At 38.7% G+C, this 17,490-nt stretch overlaps 1 protein-coding gene across 1 annotated transcript; it reads right to left on the reverse strand.

Moving 5' to 3' along the window:
* Positions 1 to 184: 184 nt before the first annotated feature.
* On the reverse strand, positions 185 to 7,645 carry fastkd4 (FASTK mitochondrial RNA regulator 4). Its single transcript, XM_039679839.2, has 12 exons — positions 7,499 to 7,645; positions 6,545 to 7,009; positions 6,252 to 6,433; positions 5,116 to 5,260; positions 4,820 to 4,994; positions 4,566 to 4,723; positions 4,294 to 4,404; positions 4,044 to 4,188; positions 3,057 to 3,299; positions 2,838 to 2,949; positions 2,638 to 2,752; positions 185 to 1,575 (listed from the first exon to the last, which is right to left on the reverse strand). Exons 2-12 carry the CDS (start codon positions 6,947 to 6,949, stop codon positions 1,474 to 1,476), a joined length of 1,893 nt encoding a protein of 630 aa, XP_039535773.2. The 5' UTR covers positions 6,950 to 7,009; positions 7,499 to 7,645; the 3' UTR covers positions 185 to 1,473.
* Positions 7,646 to 17,490: the final 9,845 nt, after the last annotated feature.

Genomic DNA, 17,490 nt, shown 5'->3' on the forward strand with positions numbered 1-17,490 from the left:
TTAGTTAGAAGTTTGAAGGCGGGACTTTTTTGGGGGGACAGAAACGTCAACCTTCGTGGAATGAGTCAATACGGTCTCTTGTGACGCTTTGCAAACTCTTTTGTGCGATATTGACTTCGTTATTATACTGTCTATGGATATTGCCACAGCATTTCTGAAAAAAAAATATATATATATATATATATATTAGACAACTTTCAATATTTATTGTTAATTGATAGTCAGCTCATTGTTAAAAACACGTTTATTATATTCTGATCCATATCAGGACATTTGCTCAGCACCACAGCAAACCAAATCTGTGTCTGTTTAATCAAGCTATGGACAATTCAGTGTACAAATCATTGAAATAAATTAAGACCATATTCACCTTTCAATGTTATTTTCTTTATGCAAAACATCCCAGCATGCCTACAGACAGACAGCCAACATTAGCAAACCACATTGGGCAAAATCAAAGCCTCTTGAAAATTCCAGATCAGTTTTATTGATGCCACACATTGCAAACACCGAGGTGCTTAAGGTGAAAGTCTAAGTGGAAAAATTCATTCTCTGTACAAAATCTTTTCAAGATTTCAAGAGAAATGTCCACTAAGACTGACCAGAATGATATGTAATGATATGTGACCGCAAATAACAGTACAATGGTGGCCTTTCCAAAATAAATATCCAAGGCAAAAACTGTAATCATGTATGTATTCTTACATAAAATCATATTTTTTTTAAATATTTAATTAAATCACAAGCACATTTGCTAATGTACAGTTATCAGGTGAGGCAAGTAGAGTTGGTATCATTTTACTTTTTCATTAATTAGCAATAATAGAGTGGTGCTTTCTAAGTGTAATGAAAGTATCTTTAAGTACTGAACTCTCAATCCCTTTCTCCATAAATATTTCCATCCTAACAACTGTCTCCTTGGAAACAAGGAAAGCCCCATGTGTTGTCTAGGCAACCACATCAAAAACAGAAGGTGTATGTATTTATTAAAAGTGGAAGTAGAGAGTGTGAACGTCCAGTTGTGTTTCGGATGGGGATGATTAACACAACGCTCTGATAATTTAGAGTAATTGATGGGGAGTTGTTTCCCCATGTGGTGAACATTGCTTATGCCCTTCAAATCAGTCACACACTTTCATTTCACAACATATGTCGAGCTCTTTTAGGTCAGTTTTCTTTTGGGAAGGCAGCACATACACAACTCTGTTTCCGAGCATTTGCTGCTTTCTGGAGGCTTCGCTTTCTGTTCCTGCAGAGATAGATCACAGCTCCCAGTCGCATTTGAATTCCACTCTGATGTTCTGGTTGATAATGGAACTTGAGGATGCTTTAACAGTCTCTCTCGGTGTGTATATCTAATACTCAATATCTGTACCCTTCCTTCACCTTTAAGTCCTGTTATTGTCTGGCCCTGTTGACGTCTGTAAGCTGCCTGTGTCCAAAGCATTTAAAGTTATCGACAGGCTTGATGGCTCACTTAGCCATGTCTTCAGCCACTGCCTTCCCTAATTTGTCTTTCAAGTAAGCCACTTTCTGCCAATCAGATTTCAACTCCAGCCATTCAAAGTACGGCACCTGTAGGGGGACACAAAAGGAGTGGGTTGTGATAAATCAATATGCTCAAAAGTAAAACTGTAGCCACATTTGTAATTGTTTAGCAAATTTTCATAGGCGAAATAAGAGTATTTTCAATAGGAATACATGCAATGTAGAATTTCGTAGATTTAGCAACAGGTTCAAGCTGCATTTGACATCCCAAATTTGACCGAATTCTGCTTGGTTTGAAAGTGATGGTTTTGTGTGGCGATGTATAAAGCAGTTTACACAGTTGAAAATAGACAATGGGTGAAGTTTGCTATTGTATGTTACCACAAAATCATTCTCAGAAAATGGAGAATAGTTTTTTTTCCAGCCTTTTAAAACGGCTTGTGTCAGCTATCGCATCAAATGACAGGAGCATTATGACAGCCTTGTGCTCAGTTGGAAGTCAAGACAAGTCCAGCCAACTCTATTAAACTGTACCCCAGGCTAACAGGATTGGCCTACATGCTGCAGACAGAGCCTGAGTCCTTTTCCGCAGTTCTGTCTTTACTGCCGCTATTTATAACCCTAAGTCAAGGGGGACTGCCTGCCATGTAATAGCTATTACAATAGGAATAGAACTAATCAGGCTAACAACACTGGCACTATAAAAAGGAGAACTTTTTTTGTATCATTTAAAAACTGTTCTTGCATGTTGGAAGACCATCAGCAGTCAGATTTCTTTTATCACGTGACGAGAGGCCAGCTTACTGACAAGACAATGGTGGAAGATTTGACTATATTTTGAATGAACCAATGCTAATAGTGAACCTGCAAACATAATCATAAAGAATAATTATGAACCCAGTATTCCAGCAATTGCCACCCCCAAATTGCCGTTAATTCGAAAGCTTTACAAACGAAAGTAAAAGGCTCACGGCTGCACAGACATTCATAAGCAATTTAAAAGCGAGGTGGAAAAGGAAGAAAAACTCCAAATTCTCCAACATAATTGCAGCGGGCACTTATTATGAATAAAATATTATCAGTTAATATGGATGTGTTCTTGGTGTCAACAGGCCTTAATACTTCAAATTAACTGCGTTTTTCTCTCACCTCCACCACTATAAACCCAGCCAGCTGTAGGTGGCGCTTCTGCATGGCAAAGCGGCCCAGAAGATCCTTGCTCTTGAGGCAGAAGTTAGGAAAGTCCCAAGACACAAATGCTATTCTGCAAATAGACACAAGCACATTGACACAATCAGAAATCCTCTCTGTATGTGCTCTTAGAACAAAGCTTTCACATGAATACTCACCGTCGTGCCCCTGCAGGTAAGGCAGCAGGACCACCGCCTCCAAGTAAATGAGGGGCTTTCAAATTCTCCAAATCAATAGGTTTATTTTCTGAATCTACCACAAGCTCTCCATCTGTGGTGAACATAGATTAACAGATATAACAATTATCAGGAGGTTCTGATAGTCTCATGAATGGAAATCAAACCTATGACGTTTATAATCTTTCAGTTGCTACTCGCCTATTGTCCAGCCGTATACAGTTTTGACAGAAGTGCGGAGGGCCTGTGTCCGGCTGTTGGTCAGACTCTGGAGGGTTGTGTGTAGGCTGCTCTGCATAGGGGTGTTTTTCTCCACTTTCCCCTGGGTAGCTGGCAGCAGGACAACTGGGGATTTAATAGTGATTCCTAGAGGCTCCAGCTGAGCAAAGGCAGAGATTTGCAGCAATTTCAGCCGATAATTCTCAGTCCGATCTACAAAGCCACCTGTTGGATGAGTCAGAAAAATATCATAATTATAGCCTATTAAAAAAAAAAGAGTGTGTGACGATTCTGCAATTTGTTATTTGGTGTTCCATGGAAAAATTAACCGCATACATTTCGATAAACGTGTATTTTAAGGACTAGTTCACCTATTAAAATGCTAACCAATCAAAAGTTTGGGGTTGATAAGATTTTGAAATGTTTTCGAAAGATTTATGCTGCACATTCTTGATCAAAAATACTGTATAAACAGTAATATTGTGGAATATTACAAATTAAAATAACTGTTTGATGTATTTGGCAGACACTTTATGCTGATTTAGTGCTCCAAAAACTTCTTATCAATGTTGAAAACTTAGTGCTTAATAAACACTTGAGATTCTTTGATGAATAGAAAGCATTTATTTGAAACAGAAGTCTTTTGATATAAAGTGATAGTCTTTTTTAGTCACCTTTGATCAATTTAATGCATCCTTGCTGAATAATGTTCTTCATTTATTTAAAAAAAAAACAAAAAACAAAAAAAAACACCATTCTGACTCCAAACTTCTGAATGGTAGTGTAGGTTACAATCATCATGACAGTAAAGACAAACATTGGACAATGCTCCTATACTGCCACCGTGTGTTTCAAATGAGAACAGGAAATTATATTAATCGCATTGATAGACAAGAAATATAAATACAGCAGTTTTCCCCAAGAGTATAGTCTTTTCTGAATATTTTTAGCACACAAATTCCTCCGCACCTGAAAGTTTCTTCTGAAAGTCATGCTTCATAACAGAGGAGATGTAATCAGCATTGGCCTGCTTCAGCACACACAACGACCAGACCACATCTGTTTTCAGGAAGGGCTCTAAATTTTGAAAGGAACCTTCCAGAGCTTTGTGTACCTGTAGCCATACAATAAAACCTATGACATACATGCATACATAAACATACAGTGCATTACAGTTACTCAAGGATAATAACAATATATTACCACTCTGATTAGTTACCTTTTGGTAAAACTCCTCTCCTCTGCCAAGTTGGAAGTTGAGTTTGGCGAAAGACATGAGAAGGTTACAGACCTGCAGAGTGCTGTAGCTTTTACTATAACTCACATAGTGCTGAAAAACAACAGAGAGGGGGTAACAAAAGTTAGTATGTGTATCTAGATGGAGACTGGCGATGGAGAGACTATTACAAACAAACAATATAAAAGAGGTTGCTTTCAAGGAAAGTATCATCTAATTTGTGCTGCTAATTTGTTAAAAATAGAGTCTTTAACCTGAGCAAAGCCTTCAAACAGAGGCAGGTGGAGCCACTTGAGGAAAGCTAGAGACTTGGCACAGCGGCTGACATCTAGGGAACTCAGATCTGATAACCTAGGCAATAGCTCTGTCGCTATTCTCTGAAGAACCTGTGCCTGGTGAAAATTCAGCTTACCTTTTATTCAAAGGAAGATGAGAGGATAATTAGATTTTTACAGGTTATTCATGGAAGTCTAGGCAAAAACCCAAGCTATCACAATTTCTCACTCACCATAAGTGTACGCGATGTCAAGCAGCAACGGCGTTTTCAGTTCAAAGGAGGATTTTTTGTTCAGGTGGTATGAGAGAGCCCGTAACAAAGAAACGGCCCTCCTGTTTTGAGAGGCCAGTGCTAATGCCACCTTCCGGATGTCATCTGCGCTAAAGCTCTCTGCCAACTCCAGAGCCTGGAAAGCACAAGATACAGATCAGTGTTAGCTACATAAGCATAGGACAATATAATGCAAAGTGTTCAAATATGTTTGGTTGGCTAGGTGGCTTGAGGTGTTTTAAAGTGTGTGGACTCACTTTGTCCTCCAGTTTGTCCATTAGAGATGGGGAGAAGAGGAAAGCATGGGTCATGAGAACTGTGATGGTATAAATGTCACTTAGCTCTGTCCATCGCAGCTCCAGTTGTTTCAGCACGGCTGTGGTGAGCGCTTCGTTTTCATAACTATCGTAACACAAGCAACAATATTACAAGAACAAATCAGCTACCAACTACAGCATCAAGAACTTAAGAAACTTGTATAAAAAAAAGTGGTTATTTACAAAAAAAAAAAAAAAACTTGTTGCAGGATTATTGACGCATAAGACAAACCATGTACAAATTCACCAGTCTACACCATTGCTGAGTATTTTCTCCTTAAAACTGCGGTGAAAAAAAGACGGCGTCAAAAACAAGTATTTGAAACCACAGTTGTTCTCTATGTTACAAATATGTTGTAATCAATCATGTAAATGTGCAGGTAGGCTTTGGGATGTTATTAACTGCTGCGAAGCAAGGGAGTCTCAAGAGAAGCCAGTTATCTCTGTATACTTTTCTGTTGATATGAAAAATCAGGTACATTTAACAATATACACTCATCTAAAGGATTATTAGGAACACCTGTTCAAGTTTTCATTAATGAAATTATTTAATCAACCAATCACATGGCAGTTGCTTCAATGCATTTAGGGGTGTGGTCCTGGTCAAGACAATCTCCCTAACTCTAAACTGAATGTCAGAATGGGAAAGAAAGGTGATTTAAGCAATTTTGAGCATGGCATGGTTGTTGGTGCCAGACAGTCTGAGTATTTCACAATCTGCTCAGTTACTGGGATTTCCACGCACAACCGTTTCTAGAATTTACAAAGAATGGTGTGAAAACCATAATCTGAATGGTGTGGTCTGCATAATCTACCGTATATGTTATGAACGAAAAGCCATCAAGTATTAAAAGTTAAAATGATGGGTAATAATAGATTATGACAGAATTTTTATGACCCTGTCAAAATGACGGACAATGAGAAAGTCTTTTTTTTTTTTAATTAGTCATGTATAAAAAAAAACGGATTAAATAAACAAAGAGGCTACCCCACTAATAAAATAGTTAATTCAACAACTGACTATTTTTAAATGGTCGACTGAGAATCATGCTTTGTCAAGCATATGTGAATCTCACCCTTTTTTGCGCTGAAAGGCTAGCCAGTCCACCAGGTAGCCCAGTTGACGGTATGTAAGGCGCCGGATCCTCCAAAGCACTTCATTCTGGATGGTGTGGAAAACAGGGGCATCAGAAGGGACACCCAGCATAGTGAGCGTACGCAGAAGAGCTACTAGAGATCCATTCCACACTGAGGACACCTGTGTGATAACAACAAGATAATCTTCCACCAGCCCAATACATCTTTATCAGTGACAAGTGACTTTCAATTCAAACTGCAACTCGGACTCAACTCAGTTTATCATCGTTACCTGAGCGTTTACAGTCTCCAGCATGTGATCGAAGCGCGGGTCCGGCAGAATTCCCTTGCCGCCCTTCTCCGTGATCCGTAGGTTCAGCTGGACCAGACACCTGGCAGCATCGCTGGCAGATCTGCCTTGCTCTGCCCACAACTGAAGCACTTCCTGTGGAGTGGATGCCTTTTCAACAAGTTTGACTAGATCTGTACATTCATATGGAAATGGCGTCTCCTCCATCTTGGCCAGTTCATTGCCCTGACAGAAGTGCCTCGCAGGAGGTTGGATCCAAGACACGGACATCGGGCACAGCGGCTCTGCGTGTTGAACTGTGGAAGTCTGTAGTCGGGCTGAGGCCACAGCAACCTGAGAGCAGCGAGGAAACCATCGCGCCCATCTGCACAGCAGCCTGGTGGTCATTTTGGAAAGGAAACTTCCTCTTTTCAACAACCAATCAAAGCATTTGCACCCACATCTCACCTGAGCACATAAGAATCAACCAGACAGCACATTTAAGAAAAGTAATAATTGTGAGCTAAATTGTGTTAAAAAAAAAATTACACCAGTCAGATGTTTATATATATATATATATATATATATGTATGTATGTATACATGTGTGTGTGTGTGTGTGATGTTTTGTGGATGTGACCAATTAAATGTTTTATTTAACGAATTATTTTTACTAGTACTCTTGCTTTAAACACAATAATCTTGAGCTTCGACAATTTTCCAATTAAACTGCATGTATGCAAACAGCATGTAAAGATCTGTCCGATGTCTGAATTACCTAGCTGCTATTTGTCATGGGCAGAAGTCTATTTCTGACCTTGCCGATTTGGGCAGGCGCAGCAATAAGCCTATGCAACAGTCAACGTTATCAACACATTTTCAGTAAACATTGTTACAGTTCAATAAACATGTTTTATCATACGGTTGTGGAGACACTCTCCAAATACTGCTTACTTACCTTGTCAATTTAGCTTTCATAAGACTGGCGACGACATTCACATGGAGGAACTATCGGTCGCGGAGGTTCTGCGTCAGTGTGAACCGGTAACACGTGATTTCGACAGCAAATCGTGATTGGTCGGTATACCGCTGAGTTAGAAAAAGTTAGATAACAAACCATTTTTTTATTATTATTTGGTAATCCAAGCATTGTAAAGCAGATGTCTTAAAAAGTAGGACGATCTCTTCAGCATCTGAAAATATCTGTAAAACGCTCAGTGTAAGGTTAACTTCATATAGTTATTCATTTTTAATTGTCAATAATAAATACAAATGCTGCCTAGTATGGACTTTTAAGAGTTTTGCGAGAGATCAGACATTGGTTTAGGAGAAGAGCTTCTGTAAAATAACAATATAGTAGATGCTTATAGTGGACCTGGGCCTACAATTACCATAGACAGTAGACAATTACAGTGCTGAACTGTGCTGCCATTTGAACTGGAGGGGGTGGGTTTACAGGCTAAATAAGTTTTCTTTCAGATACAGGGAAAGCACATAATCTTTTAATTAACACCCAAGGTAATACTTCATAATGTTGTTATTCACTAAATATATATTAATTCATTTAAAAAGGCTAGTTTTGCCAAATGGCGAACTACGTGCTGTCGTGTCTACTAAAAGAAGTTGTTCATAAAACGACCAGCAGATGGCGACATTGATTAATTCATAGCGCAGTTCAATGTTCAATGGCCAGACATAATTTTTACATAATTTGTTTTACAAGTTAAAAAAGGCATACTTACTACTTTCTCTAAAAGCTGGCTTAATATAAGTAATATTTGAGTTGACTGGTAAGCTCAGCCATAAAGCTCCAGGTTTTCTGTTCCGAACAATGTAGTTTATCAAATCCTTCATTAAATGTTCCTGTTGTAGGCTATTATTCTCTAATGGGAACAGTGTGCACAGATGCAGACTAGTGGTCTATTCTGGGTTCAGTAATAGCATGAATGCAGCAAACAAAAATAACATTTTGCATCATTTTGTAGAGCATGGTTGATGGTGTCTGAATCAGCCTAATCTATTGTGACATGCTCAAATGTTAAGATAATTTGTATAGCCTAATTTAATATAATAAATATTCCCCCAGATTCAAAGACAAGGTTAAGATTAGTCCCAGTCTAAAATGCATGTTTGAGCTGTTTTAACTGAAAGCAACTTGCACTGACATCTTTTAAAATACGTTTTTATGTTTATCAAGATGCACACCAGTAATGTGTTTTTTTTTTTTCTAAGGGATGTTTATAAAAGTTACTTAAATTGGCTTAATCTAATTGAATTAGACTAATTCCTGTCTGTGAAACCAGGCAATAATCTAATTACAATAGCCTTCATTTTGATTGGATGCTGGATAGGGTTCAGAAGAGATGGACACTTGAATTTGGTAAATGAACAATTCTGTTTGGATTGGAATATATAATGTAAGATTAGATGGTGTGCCAGCATTCCATAGCATCTAAGTTCAGCAATCTTTCTCCTTACAGATCATGCGCCAAGCAAAGGAGAAGTGAGATGGTTCGATCTTGTACAAGGCTGTAATTTTTAAATTGAATTTAAGAGAAGAAAAGGGCAAATGAAACATTTTTCAGTAATGAGGCGACTCAACCGGAGGTGAACGGAGATGATAACTTTTAGAGGCAGTGCAACGTGGGGCACTTCCATTAACTTCCTTTTTCAAGTGGCACTTTGGAAAGAGAGAGTGAAAGTGAGACACAAAGAGAAAAGGGGAGAGTTACAGTCAGTCACTGATTGAACCCTTATCTGGTGATTTACGCTTCATTCCATCAGCTCTCTGTGGCGTACATAGTCATCTGGTTAATGGTGTAATTTACATTAACGACACATAGAGGTGCAGCCCGTTTTACAGTCTTTAATGCACACATCAGAACTTTGACATGCTTCGCGGTAAGTCAGGTTGATTTGCATATGCTTCTAATATGGACCTCAAGGTGCTTTGAGTCAGTTACCATGAGTCTTTGAGATAGATTTGTGTAATGTTTTATGCCGTTTGAAGAAGACACATTTAAACCGAGCCTTTAAAACTCAATCCAATCTTCTTGTAAAACTGAAACAGAGCAGAGGAGTAGTTAGTGGGCTGGGTTAAGTGAAGTTAAGTATCTGTCGATCACACTCAGATAGTTTAACAGTGATGAGCTGTGAGCTCGGGCCTCCTCAAGGATCTTATTTTAGAGCTCTCTTAGTAGGCTACAGACGTCATATTTGATTTTTTTTTATTGCAAATGTATTAGGCTTTGTTAGGCTTTGGGGATCTGTTTAAATAACCAGACTGAGCTGAGTTCACACTGAAGCACAGTTATATGAACACTTCTGTTCTGTTCAACTGTTTGTTCTGGTCATTAGTGATGGTGATTTTTCAATGACCCTTTTGTTACTCATTGTTTCTCTAGAAGGTATTGACAAGTGATTGGCTTAATCTGAAATCACATACATTCCTACTATATAGTAGAAAAGAAACGTTAGTTATTCAACAGATTTGTTCAAAACAGTAGTAATTCAGGAACAAAACAAATGTCTCTATCTTTATGAGTGAGTCATTGAATCATCCACTCAACAGACAACTTATCACAGCTGTGCTGTCCAGAACAACACCCCTGCTTGTATGATATTAATTTTGACATTAAAAAACTATTAAAAATAATTTATTAAAAAAGTTATTTTTACGTCATAATCAGCCAAAGTGTTTTTTTTAATACAAAAATTGTTTTTGCAATACCATTTATTTCAATACCTATTGTTACAAAGATCTTACTCTATAAGCTTTAATAGCATGTTTATTAGCACTCTTAGTGATCTATACAGTATATAGCCTACAGTGTACATGTATTCGGGTGATCTGCTGATGTTGTATTGGTCACTTTCTTCAGCGTGCACCACCTTTTCATCTTATGTGTGCACATCAGTATTATCTGGTGTCTTTGTCCAGGTATGGTGACCAAACACACTCTCACACCCCCTGATTGCTTTTCTAGGGTAACATGAAAGAAATGTATACATCTCCACTGAAGCGAATCAGACCCCCTTCTTTTCATCTTCTTTTTTACCCCCATATCTTTTCATTCGCTCTTCCTGTTGTATTGTTGTTTCAACACCTATCTAACTGTAAGGTCGCTGTGCCTGTCTTTCTCTGTCTGGTGTTTGCAAGTTCCATTACGGCATGAAGATGACTCTGAGAGCCCTTCTGTAGTGTGTCTTGCTGTTGGCTCAAAAGTTTGTTGGTTTTGTTTATCTTTTATTTTTATTTTATCACAGCCTTATTTTTCTATTCTTCAACTGCACTGCTCTTTGTGACCTGTCTGGTGAGAATGTAGACAGGAAGACAGCTCTGAATTCCAATAATTCTGGGAAAGCATAGACTACTCTAAAAATATGTTTAGAAACATGTTCACACTATATATGTCCACTCGAATCAAAAGTTATTACTGCTGTTATTTTCTGCTGCAATAACACTTTCACATAACACTTTCACACAGTCTTAGTCTTGCACATGTCTGCTGATTTTCTTACTCAATTTAAAGTATTCAAGTGGGTCTATGAGTGAGTCTGTTCTCAAATAAATTATTGTAACCAAGCCTTTGAAGGTTTAGTTCTCCCAGAAATAATGATTTTGTCATCACTTACACACCAGTACTAACCTGTATATGCCTTTCTTTTTTCTGGGAAGTACAAAAGGACACATTTGAAGAATGTCACTGGTCACTCTTTACATTACAATAAATGGGTATAGACCTTATTCAGAGCAGCGCCATGACAGGTATGAAAGTGAGGCTGTGAGGGATAGACTTACCGTGTTTCCAATGGCATCTGCTGTAAAAAGCTGAATAAAGCGGCTAGATTACTTACAATTTTCCACAGCTTACATTGTCGGGAGTTTTTTGTCAACTGACATTTCTTGGAAAGATATTTTTCCAGTGTTTCATGAGCAGAACAATCCGAAAACACATTAATAAACAGTACAGCCCATTGAAGAGATGCAAGTCTATCCCTCATAGCCTCGCTTTCATTCTCATTAAAAATCAAAGATGGCGCTGCCGTGAATAAGGCGTATAGACCTTATGCACCAGAGAAACGTGGGCGCCGTCATCTTTAGAATATTGTCTTTGAACTCGCGGTTCTGTATATTTCTATGGCATCGCTGTCGAGGAGTAATTAGCTGGTAAAGTGGATTTACTTATTGTAGAGTTAACAAAAGTTATCATTAGCATTGTCATGTTTATCATAAGCATTGTAAAGCAGATGTCTTAACAAATGTAGAACGGGAATTTTTTTTTACAAGCAGTTCATTCATACCTATGCAAGATCGCTGTGGAAATACAGACCGGAAGTCAAAAGACAACGAGCGCAACTCTGAAAAGGGGCGGGGCTACGTAAGGTCTTGAGGCCTTCAAACTTCAGAAGGTACACAAAAGCATCATAAAAATGTCCCATATGACCCATACGATCGTGGCTTTTGTACGTTGATGAATTGCTCTTACCAAAATACTGTGTCCCGCTAATTTCAGATCTGGTTCTGCGATTGATTAGAAGAAAAAAATAAAAGTCACTTTTAAAGTGATTAAAATGTATTAATGAAATGAAACAAACTCGTAAATGAAACCTGTGCTCTGTTATTTTTCACAGTCTTATTTCATAAGACTGGGGTACATATGGGGTACAATCTGGTTCTCAGGTGAATGAAGCTTTGGAAGTCATGGATCACATGCTTTTAGCAAAAACGAATCAAGTTTCAATATGGTGCATCAATCTTCAAATCTTCTGAAGTCACACGATAGGTATGTTTGAGGTAAACACCTCTTCAGTGGAAGTGAATCTGATCATTGATTTCTATCAAAGGGATTTGTGAATGAATCCAATTCAAACCTTTATTTTAGAGATGTGAATAACAACTTGCTTGCTCACAACACAGCTTCAGCTACAGGACATGTGATTCATCTGCTTTTTTTTTTGAATCAGTGTATTGTTCTGTTTGTGGTTGATATATCCCCACTTTTAGCTGTCACCATGTCGACAATGGTCTTAAATTGAAGAAAATGGGTTTTGGATGAACATGCTGTGCTATTGTGATTTTTAAAACCATCTTTAATTCAATTGTCTGGCACCAAAATAACCAGTTTTAAAGAAATCCATTTTGTGATTTTAGCATGATCATAAACGCACTGTGGGCAGTTAAAAAAAGAGAGACCTGCACGCTACAAAGATGCCAACTTTTCTGACATAAAACAATGACACGTGTATGACCTCTTTTTAAACTTTTCACTCACGAGGATGGTTGTATAAATCTGGTAAATCTGTTTTGTAGTGCAGCCTGAAGAACAAGGATTACACCACAGAGGTGTGATTACGGAGTGTGAGACCTCTTTCATTCACACACGTGTTTGCGCACATACCTTAACACAAAATCATCCTAGACATCCTCTTTCAAACGGGCTTAAGCCTTTGGAGACGTGACCTTCAACTCCACCCCTTGAAAAAGTGAAGGAAATGACTGTTTGAAATAAAATAAGTCTGAGAGGTAGAGGGACCAGGGGGACGTTATGAGGAGCGTGACCTCTAAATGTGAGACTCCCTGTGTGTGTGGTTGTCATGCACATGATTTCACTTCCTCTTAACTTTTTCAGATGAGTTTTTCACAGCTGTTAAGAATTCCTGTGATCTTTTGGCTGTCGGCGGTCTTGTATATGTGCATAAATGAAATGACCTGTGATCAACAATGTCTAATTTGATAGATTAGAGAGTAAAATCTTCATGCAGCTCCTTCATGTCGATGGGAGGAAATGGGAGACAAACCATTGAACAACCTACTGATTCATCAACGTTTTAACTATTTATAGAATATCAACTGGTTCAACTTAAAGGGGTGATGAACTGAGAAATCAAATTTTCCTTGAGCTTTTGACATCTAAGAGGTCATCATATTATAAGAATAGCCTGTAAGTTTCAGAACTGCAAACGTCCTTTTTAGTCCAATAACAGCTTTTATTGACACTAGGCTCAGCAAACGACTAGTTTTTCAAAGTGGGGAACTATGACGTCAAAGAGGATAAAACACCGATAACGGAGAGAGGTGAAGGCGTGCTGTCACTCTGTGACAACTTCAAATTTATTGACCATTTTGACTTATCACTTTAAACAAACATTTCAATGATAACAATAATAGCCTTAAAATAACATTTAGTGGGTTCTGTCTAGTAGGGCTTAATATTACATCAATATAATATTACTAAATAAACAATAACGAGAAGGCTATTATCTGTATTGGATCATTTTAAATCTTTATCGCTGTACTTAATTTACCTCCCTGTCTCTCTCTTGAAACCAAGTGAATTAAACTGCAACTCATCTACTGACCGCTTGAGGCAGGCTGCAAAAGTGAGACAAATCTGCATCTCCCCCATGTTAACTTTACAACAGAAAAAAAATTGTTTACAGCCTGGAGCAAAAAAAAAAGTGGTTTTGGTCTTTATAGCTTATTTTGCCCTTCATGACAACTGTGAGGGGGGTGAATTTTTTTTTACATCTCATCCGTTTAAATTATATTAAGCCTGCATAATAAATGGCGTGGCCACTTGAGTGACGGGTGGATTGCGGCCATTTGTCTGCTTTCTATTAACGTCACTCTCAGCTAATTCCAGCAGCTGCTGTACTTGCCATCTCAGCTGTGCTTGTTTTTTGGGGGGATTTCCACGTCTAACTCTCGAAGACGCAGCAGATTACAAAAAAGTCAAACATGCTGTTTTACGGATCTATGCTCTTGTGCCAGAGGCTTATCGACAAAAGTTTAGTGGTTATGATAAACCTGAAGCTTTCACATGTCGAGTATGTTAGAGAAAAATAAATGCTATTTGATCGTTGGCTTAGTTCTTAAATAGTAACAACTTTCCAATCTTTTCGTGATTTGATTCTTGAAGATTTTACAAACGGTCTTCCCCAAACAGTCACTATGTTAGTGAGCATAAGAATCTGATTCCTGATCTGATTCTGTGCTTGCTGACGAGTATGTACTTACACATAAGTGTGTTCCTTTGTAACTCTAAATTTTCACAGAACGTTTCTAGTCATCCAAATGTGTCTAAGATGTCAAGAGTTCCCTTTCGTAGTCACTCCGAGTTACGTCGGATGACGGAGAATGGGGGTTTCGCCTAGAAAGCCAATCCTCTTCGAGTATTAAAAAAACGAGCCAATGGCAAGAAAATGAGAAACCGTGCCTTTTTCTGCACACTCTCAAGACTGGCGCCCATTGGTATCTAAGGCTACAGTTCCGACCTTCACCTATTGTAAGAAACGTGGTCATGTTCTGGCTGAGTGTTATTCTCTAAAGCGTAAAAATGAGGCAGCGTGTCAACCAACTTCTTATGGTGGTGGGTTTGTGTGTTTCGAACTTGACTGTGAGTAGGGACGACACCAACACAGTTTGTCATTATTGGCTTTGTTTCTTTGCCCGTTGAGCTTAGCGAGAGCTCAAAAATTCTGCGTGATACTGGCGTGGATTCGAAATGTTAACCCTCTGCATGAGATTTCTCTTATGTCTAAATTGTTCACTGGCAATGTTGAAAACCTAGCAGTGCAACTTGGTGATGATTTGTGTGGTGGAAAAGTCTTGCCTTGCCCCATAGTGTCTCATGCATTCCAAAAAATGTATGTTCGAACCTTTTGAAAATGTTATATTGGACTGTGTTGGCCAATTGCCTCGAACAAAGTCTGATAATCAATGGTTACTCACCATAATGTGTAGTGTGACTTGTTTTCCAGAGGCCATTCCGCTCCGTAAAATTACAGCTGCTGTCATCATTAAAGCCCTGATGGGTTTCTTTTCTCTTTTTGGCCTTCCAAAAACCATTCAGACAGACTGCAGAACCAATTTTATGTCCCAAGTGTTTGCACAAGCTATGCCTCAGTACGCAGTCCACCATGTTACATCCACCCCATATCATCCGTAAACTCAAGGTGCACTCGAGAGGTTCCATCAAACTTTGACAAATCTGCTCAAGTGTTTCTGCCCCGAGTTCCAGCATGATTGGGATAAAGGTGTAACTTATGACTAACTAGTGCCTCATCTGCAAATTTGATTTAATATCTACTTGGATGAGCACTTATACAGGTACCCCAAGGGAATCCTCCCCTGGAAAAATATGTTGAGGAATTTTGTGGGCTGTGCTGCCAGTTGGACTTTAATGACGTTGCGTTAAAAGGCATTTTTCATCATGGATTAAATGTACCCATTTGCTCAAGGCTACATGTGGGAAAGATCGACTGGTCCCTTGAGCAATATATTGACCATGCTTTATTATTGAGCGGCTCCTCATTTACTGTGGGTTTTGTGGGCGAGGAACCCCTCGACCCCCACCGTATCCTCTCACCCAGAGCCACTTCACGTCATGCCTGTCGAATTTGAGTCTCTTCACATCACGCCTGCCAAGTCTCCCACGCTCCCAGGTCTGCCCACGCCATGGCACGGCCCAGGCCCATCCACACCATGTCCCATGTCCTGTCCTCCTGCATGGGACTTGCCCACCATCCCTCTCCCAAGACTGCCTCTGCTCCACCACCCTCCTTGAATAATTTTTTTTCTCTCTTGGGTGTATGGAGCCACCCATAGAGTGGGGGATCCATCACGATTTGGTTTTGTCTTGGTCATGTTTCATGTCATTGTCATGCTTCGGAGTCTGAAATTGTACTTCAACTTGGGTTGTGTAAATTGTACTTGGGTTCTTCAACTTGCCTTCAGTGGATCCTTTTACAGAGTGTGCACAGATCTGCACTTTGAATTTCCACCGGAAATAATAAAACATCCAGGTACCTTTTGGGATACTCATTTTTAACATGCTATGATTTGGGACACACTAATTCTAATTTCGAAATGCTATTAAGGATGTATGGTATGTGAACTGGGAGGCAACAGTATGTTTATGGGTATTTTTTCCCCAGGAATTTTACCATTAAACATGGTTATTTACATTTTTTTTAAATAATACGGCTTCAACAAAAGCATATTCTGTACCATTGACTGACAACCTTGTTGCTCACAGAAGGCCTGTCTTTGAAGATTTATACATTTTCATTCAAAATAAATTCCTTTAAGATGGAACGCAACTGTTTTACTTATACGAAAGGAAAAGACTGTGATAAGTGAAAAACAAGTGTTGTAAATTGAAAATAAACCACTAATGAGAGGGCAGAAAGTCACTATGAGACTCTGAAAATAAAACGTACCTAATTGTGGGTATACAATGGGTGTATACAATGGGTATAACAATGGGTACCTCCACATATTAAGTATGAACGTGTGGCTGAGTGTTATAAGGCGGTAAACACTGTGAGATCGCACAATGTCCCTTTACAAGAGTGGGAAGTCTTGATAAAAGCGACTGCAGAGAGAGATAGAGCTCTGCCATGCACAGATGCACTTGAACATCACGCAGAGAAAAATGACCCCACATCCAATCAATGTCACTTTCAGTTTCTTGTGCTCATGTAGACAGACAAAAAAAGAAACTCTTTTGGTGTTATCTATTATTTTCACACTGCATATATATATATATTTTGGTGAAGGACAAAATGGTGCTGTTTTGAGTAGCTGACAATCCATTGAAAATGTCATCTTTTTTAGATTTAAAAAAGAATGAGAAGAGCAAACTGGGGGTTGTGATGCATTGTGATAACCTTGGGTGAAAGAAAGGTAACTGATAAGAGACAGACACGAGTTTGGTTATGTGTGGGGCCGGGGACAAAGTCCTTCCCTTGAGAAAATAAGATGTGTGAAATGGATAAGGGCTGCGCTTCAAATAAAAGAGAGAGAGACAGTGGAAGGGTGAGAGACAGAGAAAGTGATAAAAAATAAAACAAAACATGAAGGACAGCTAAGTTTCTCTCTACAAAAGATGGAATAAATACAAGCATGTTGCAAGAAGAATATTGAGCATTGAACAAAATTGAAGA

The sequence above is a fragment of the Pimephales promelas genome, chromosome 12 (assembly GCF_988280905.1).
Source record: "Pimephales promelas chromosome 12, fPimPro1.hap1.1, whole genome shotgun sequence".
Classification (NCBI taxonomy): Eukaryota; Metazoa; Chordata; class Actinopteri; order Cypriniformes; family Leuciscidae; genus Pimephales; species Pimephales promelas.

What these genes read in the sequence shown, in the direction of transcription:
- fastkd4 (XM_039679839.2), bottom strand. Translation starts at nt 6,949, where the DNA reads ATGACCACCAGGCTGCTGTGCAGATGGGCGCGATGGTTTCCTCGCTGC. An exon ending in TGGAGACTGTAAACGCTCAG is followed by an intron (nt 6,434 to 6,544) that starts GTAACGATGATA and finishes GTTATCACACAG; the next exon opens with GTGTCCTCAGTGTGGAATGG. An exon ending in TGACATCGCGTACACTTATG is followed by an intron (nt 4,724 to 4,819) that starts GTGAGTGAGAAA and finishes TTTGAATAAAAG; the next exon opens with GTAAGCTGAATTTTCACCAG.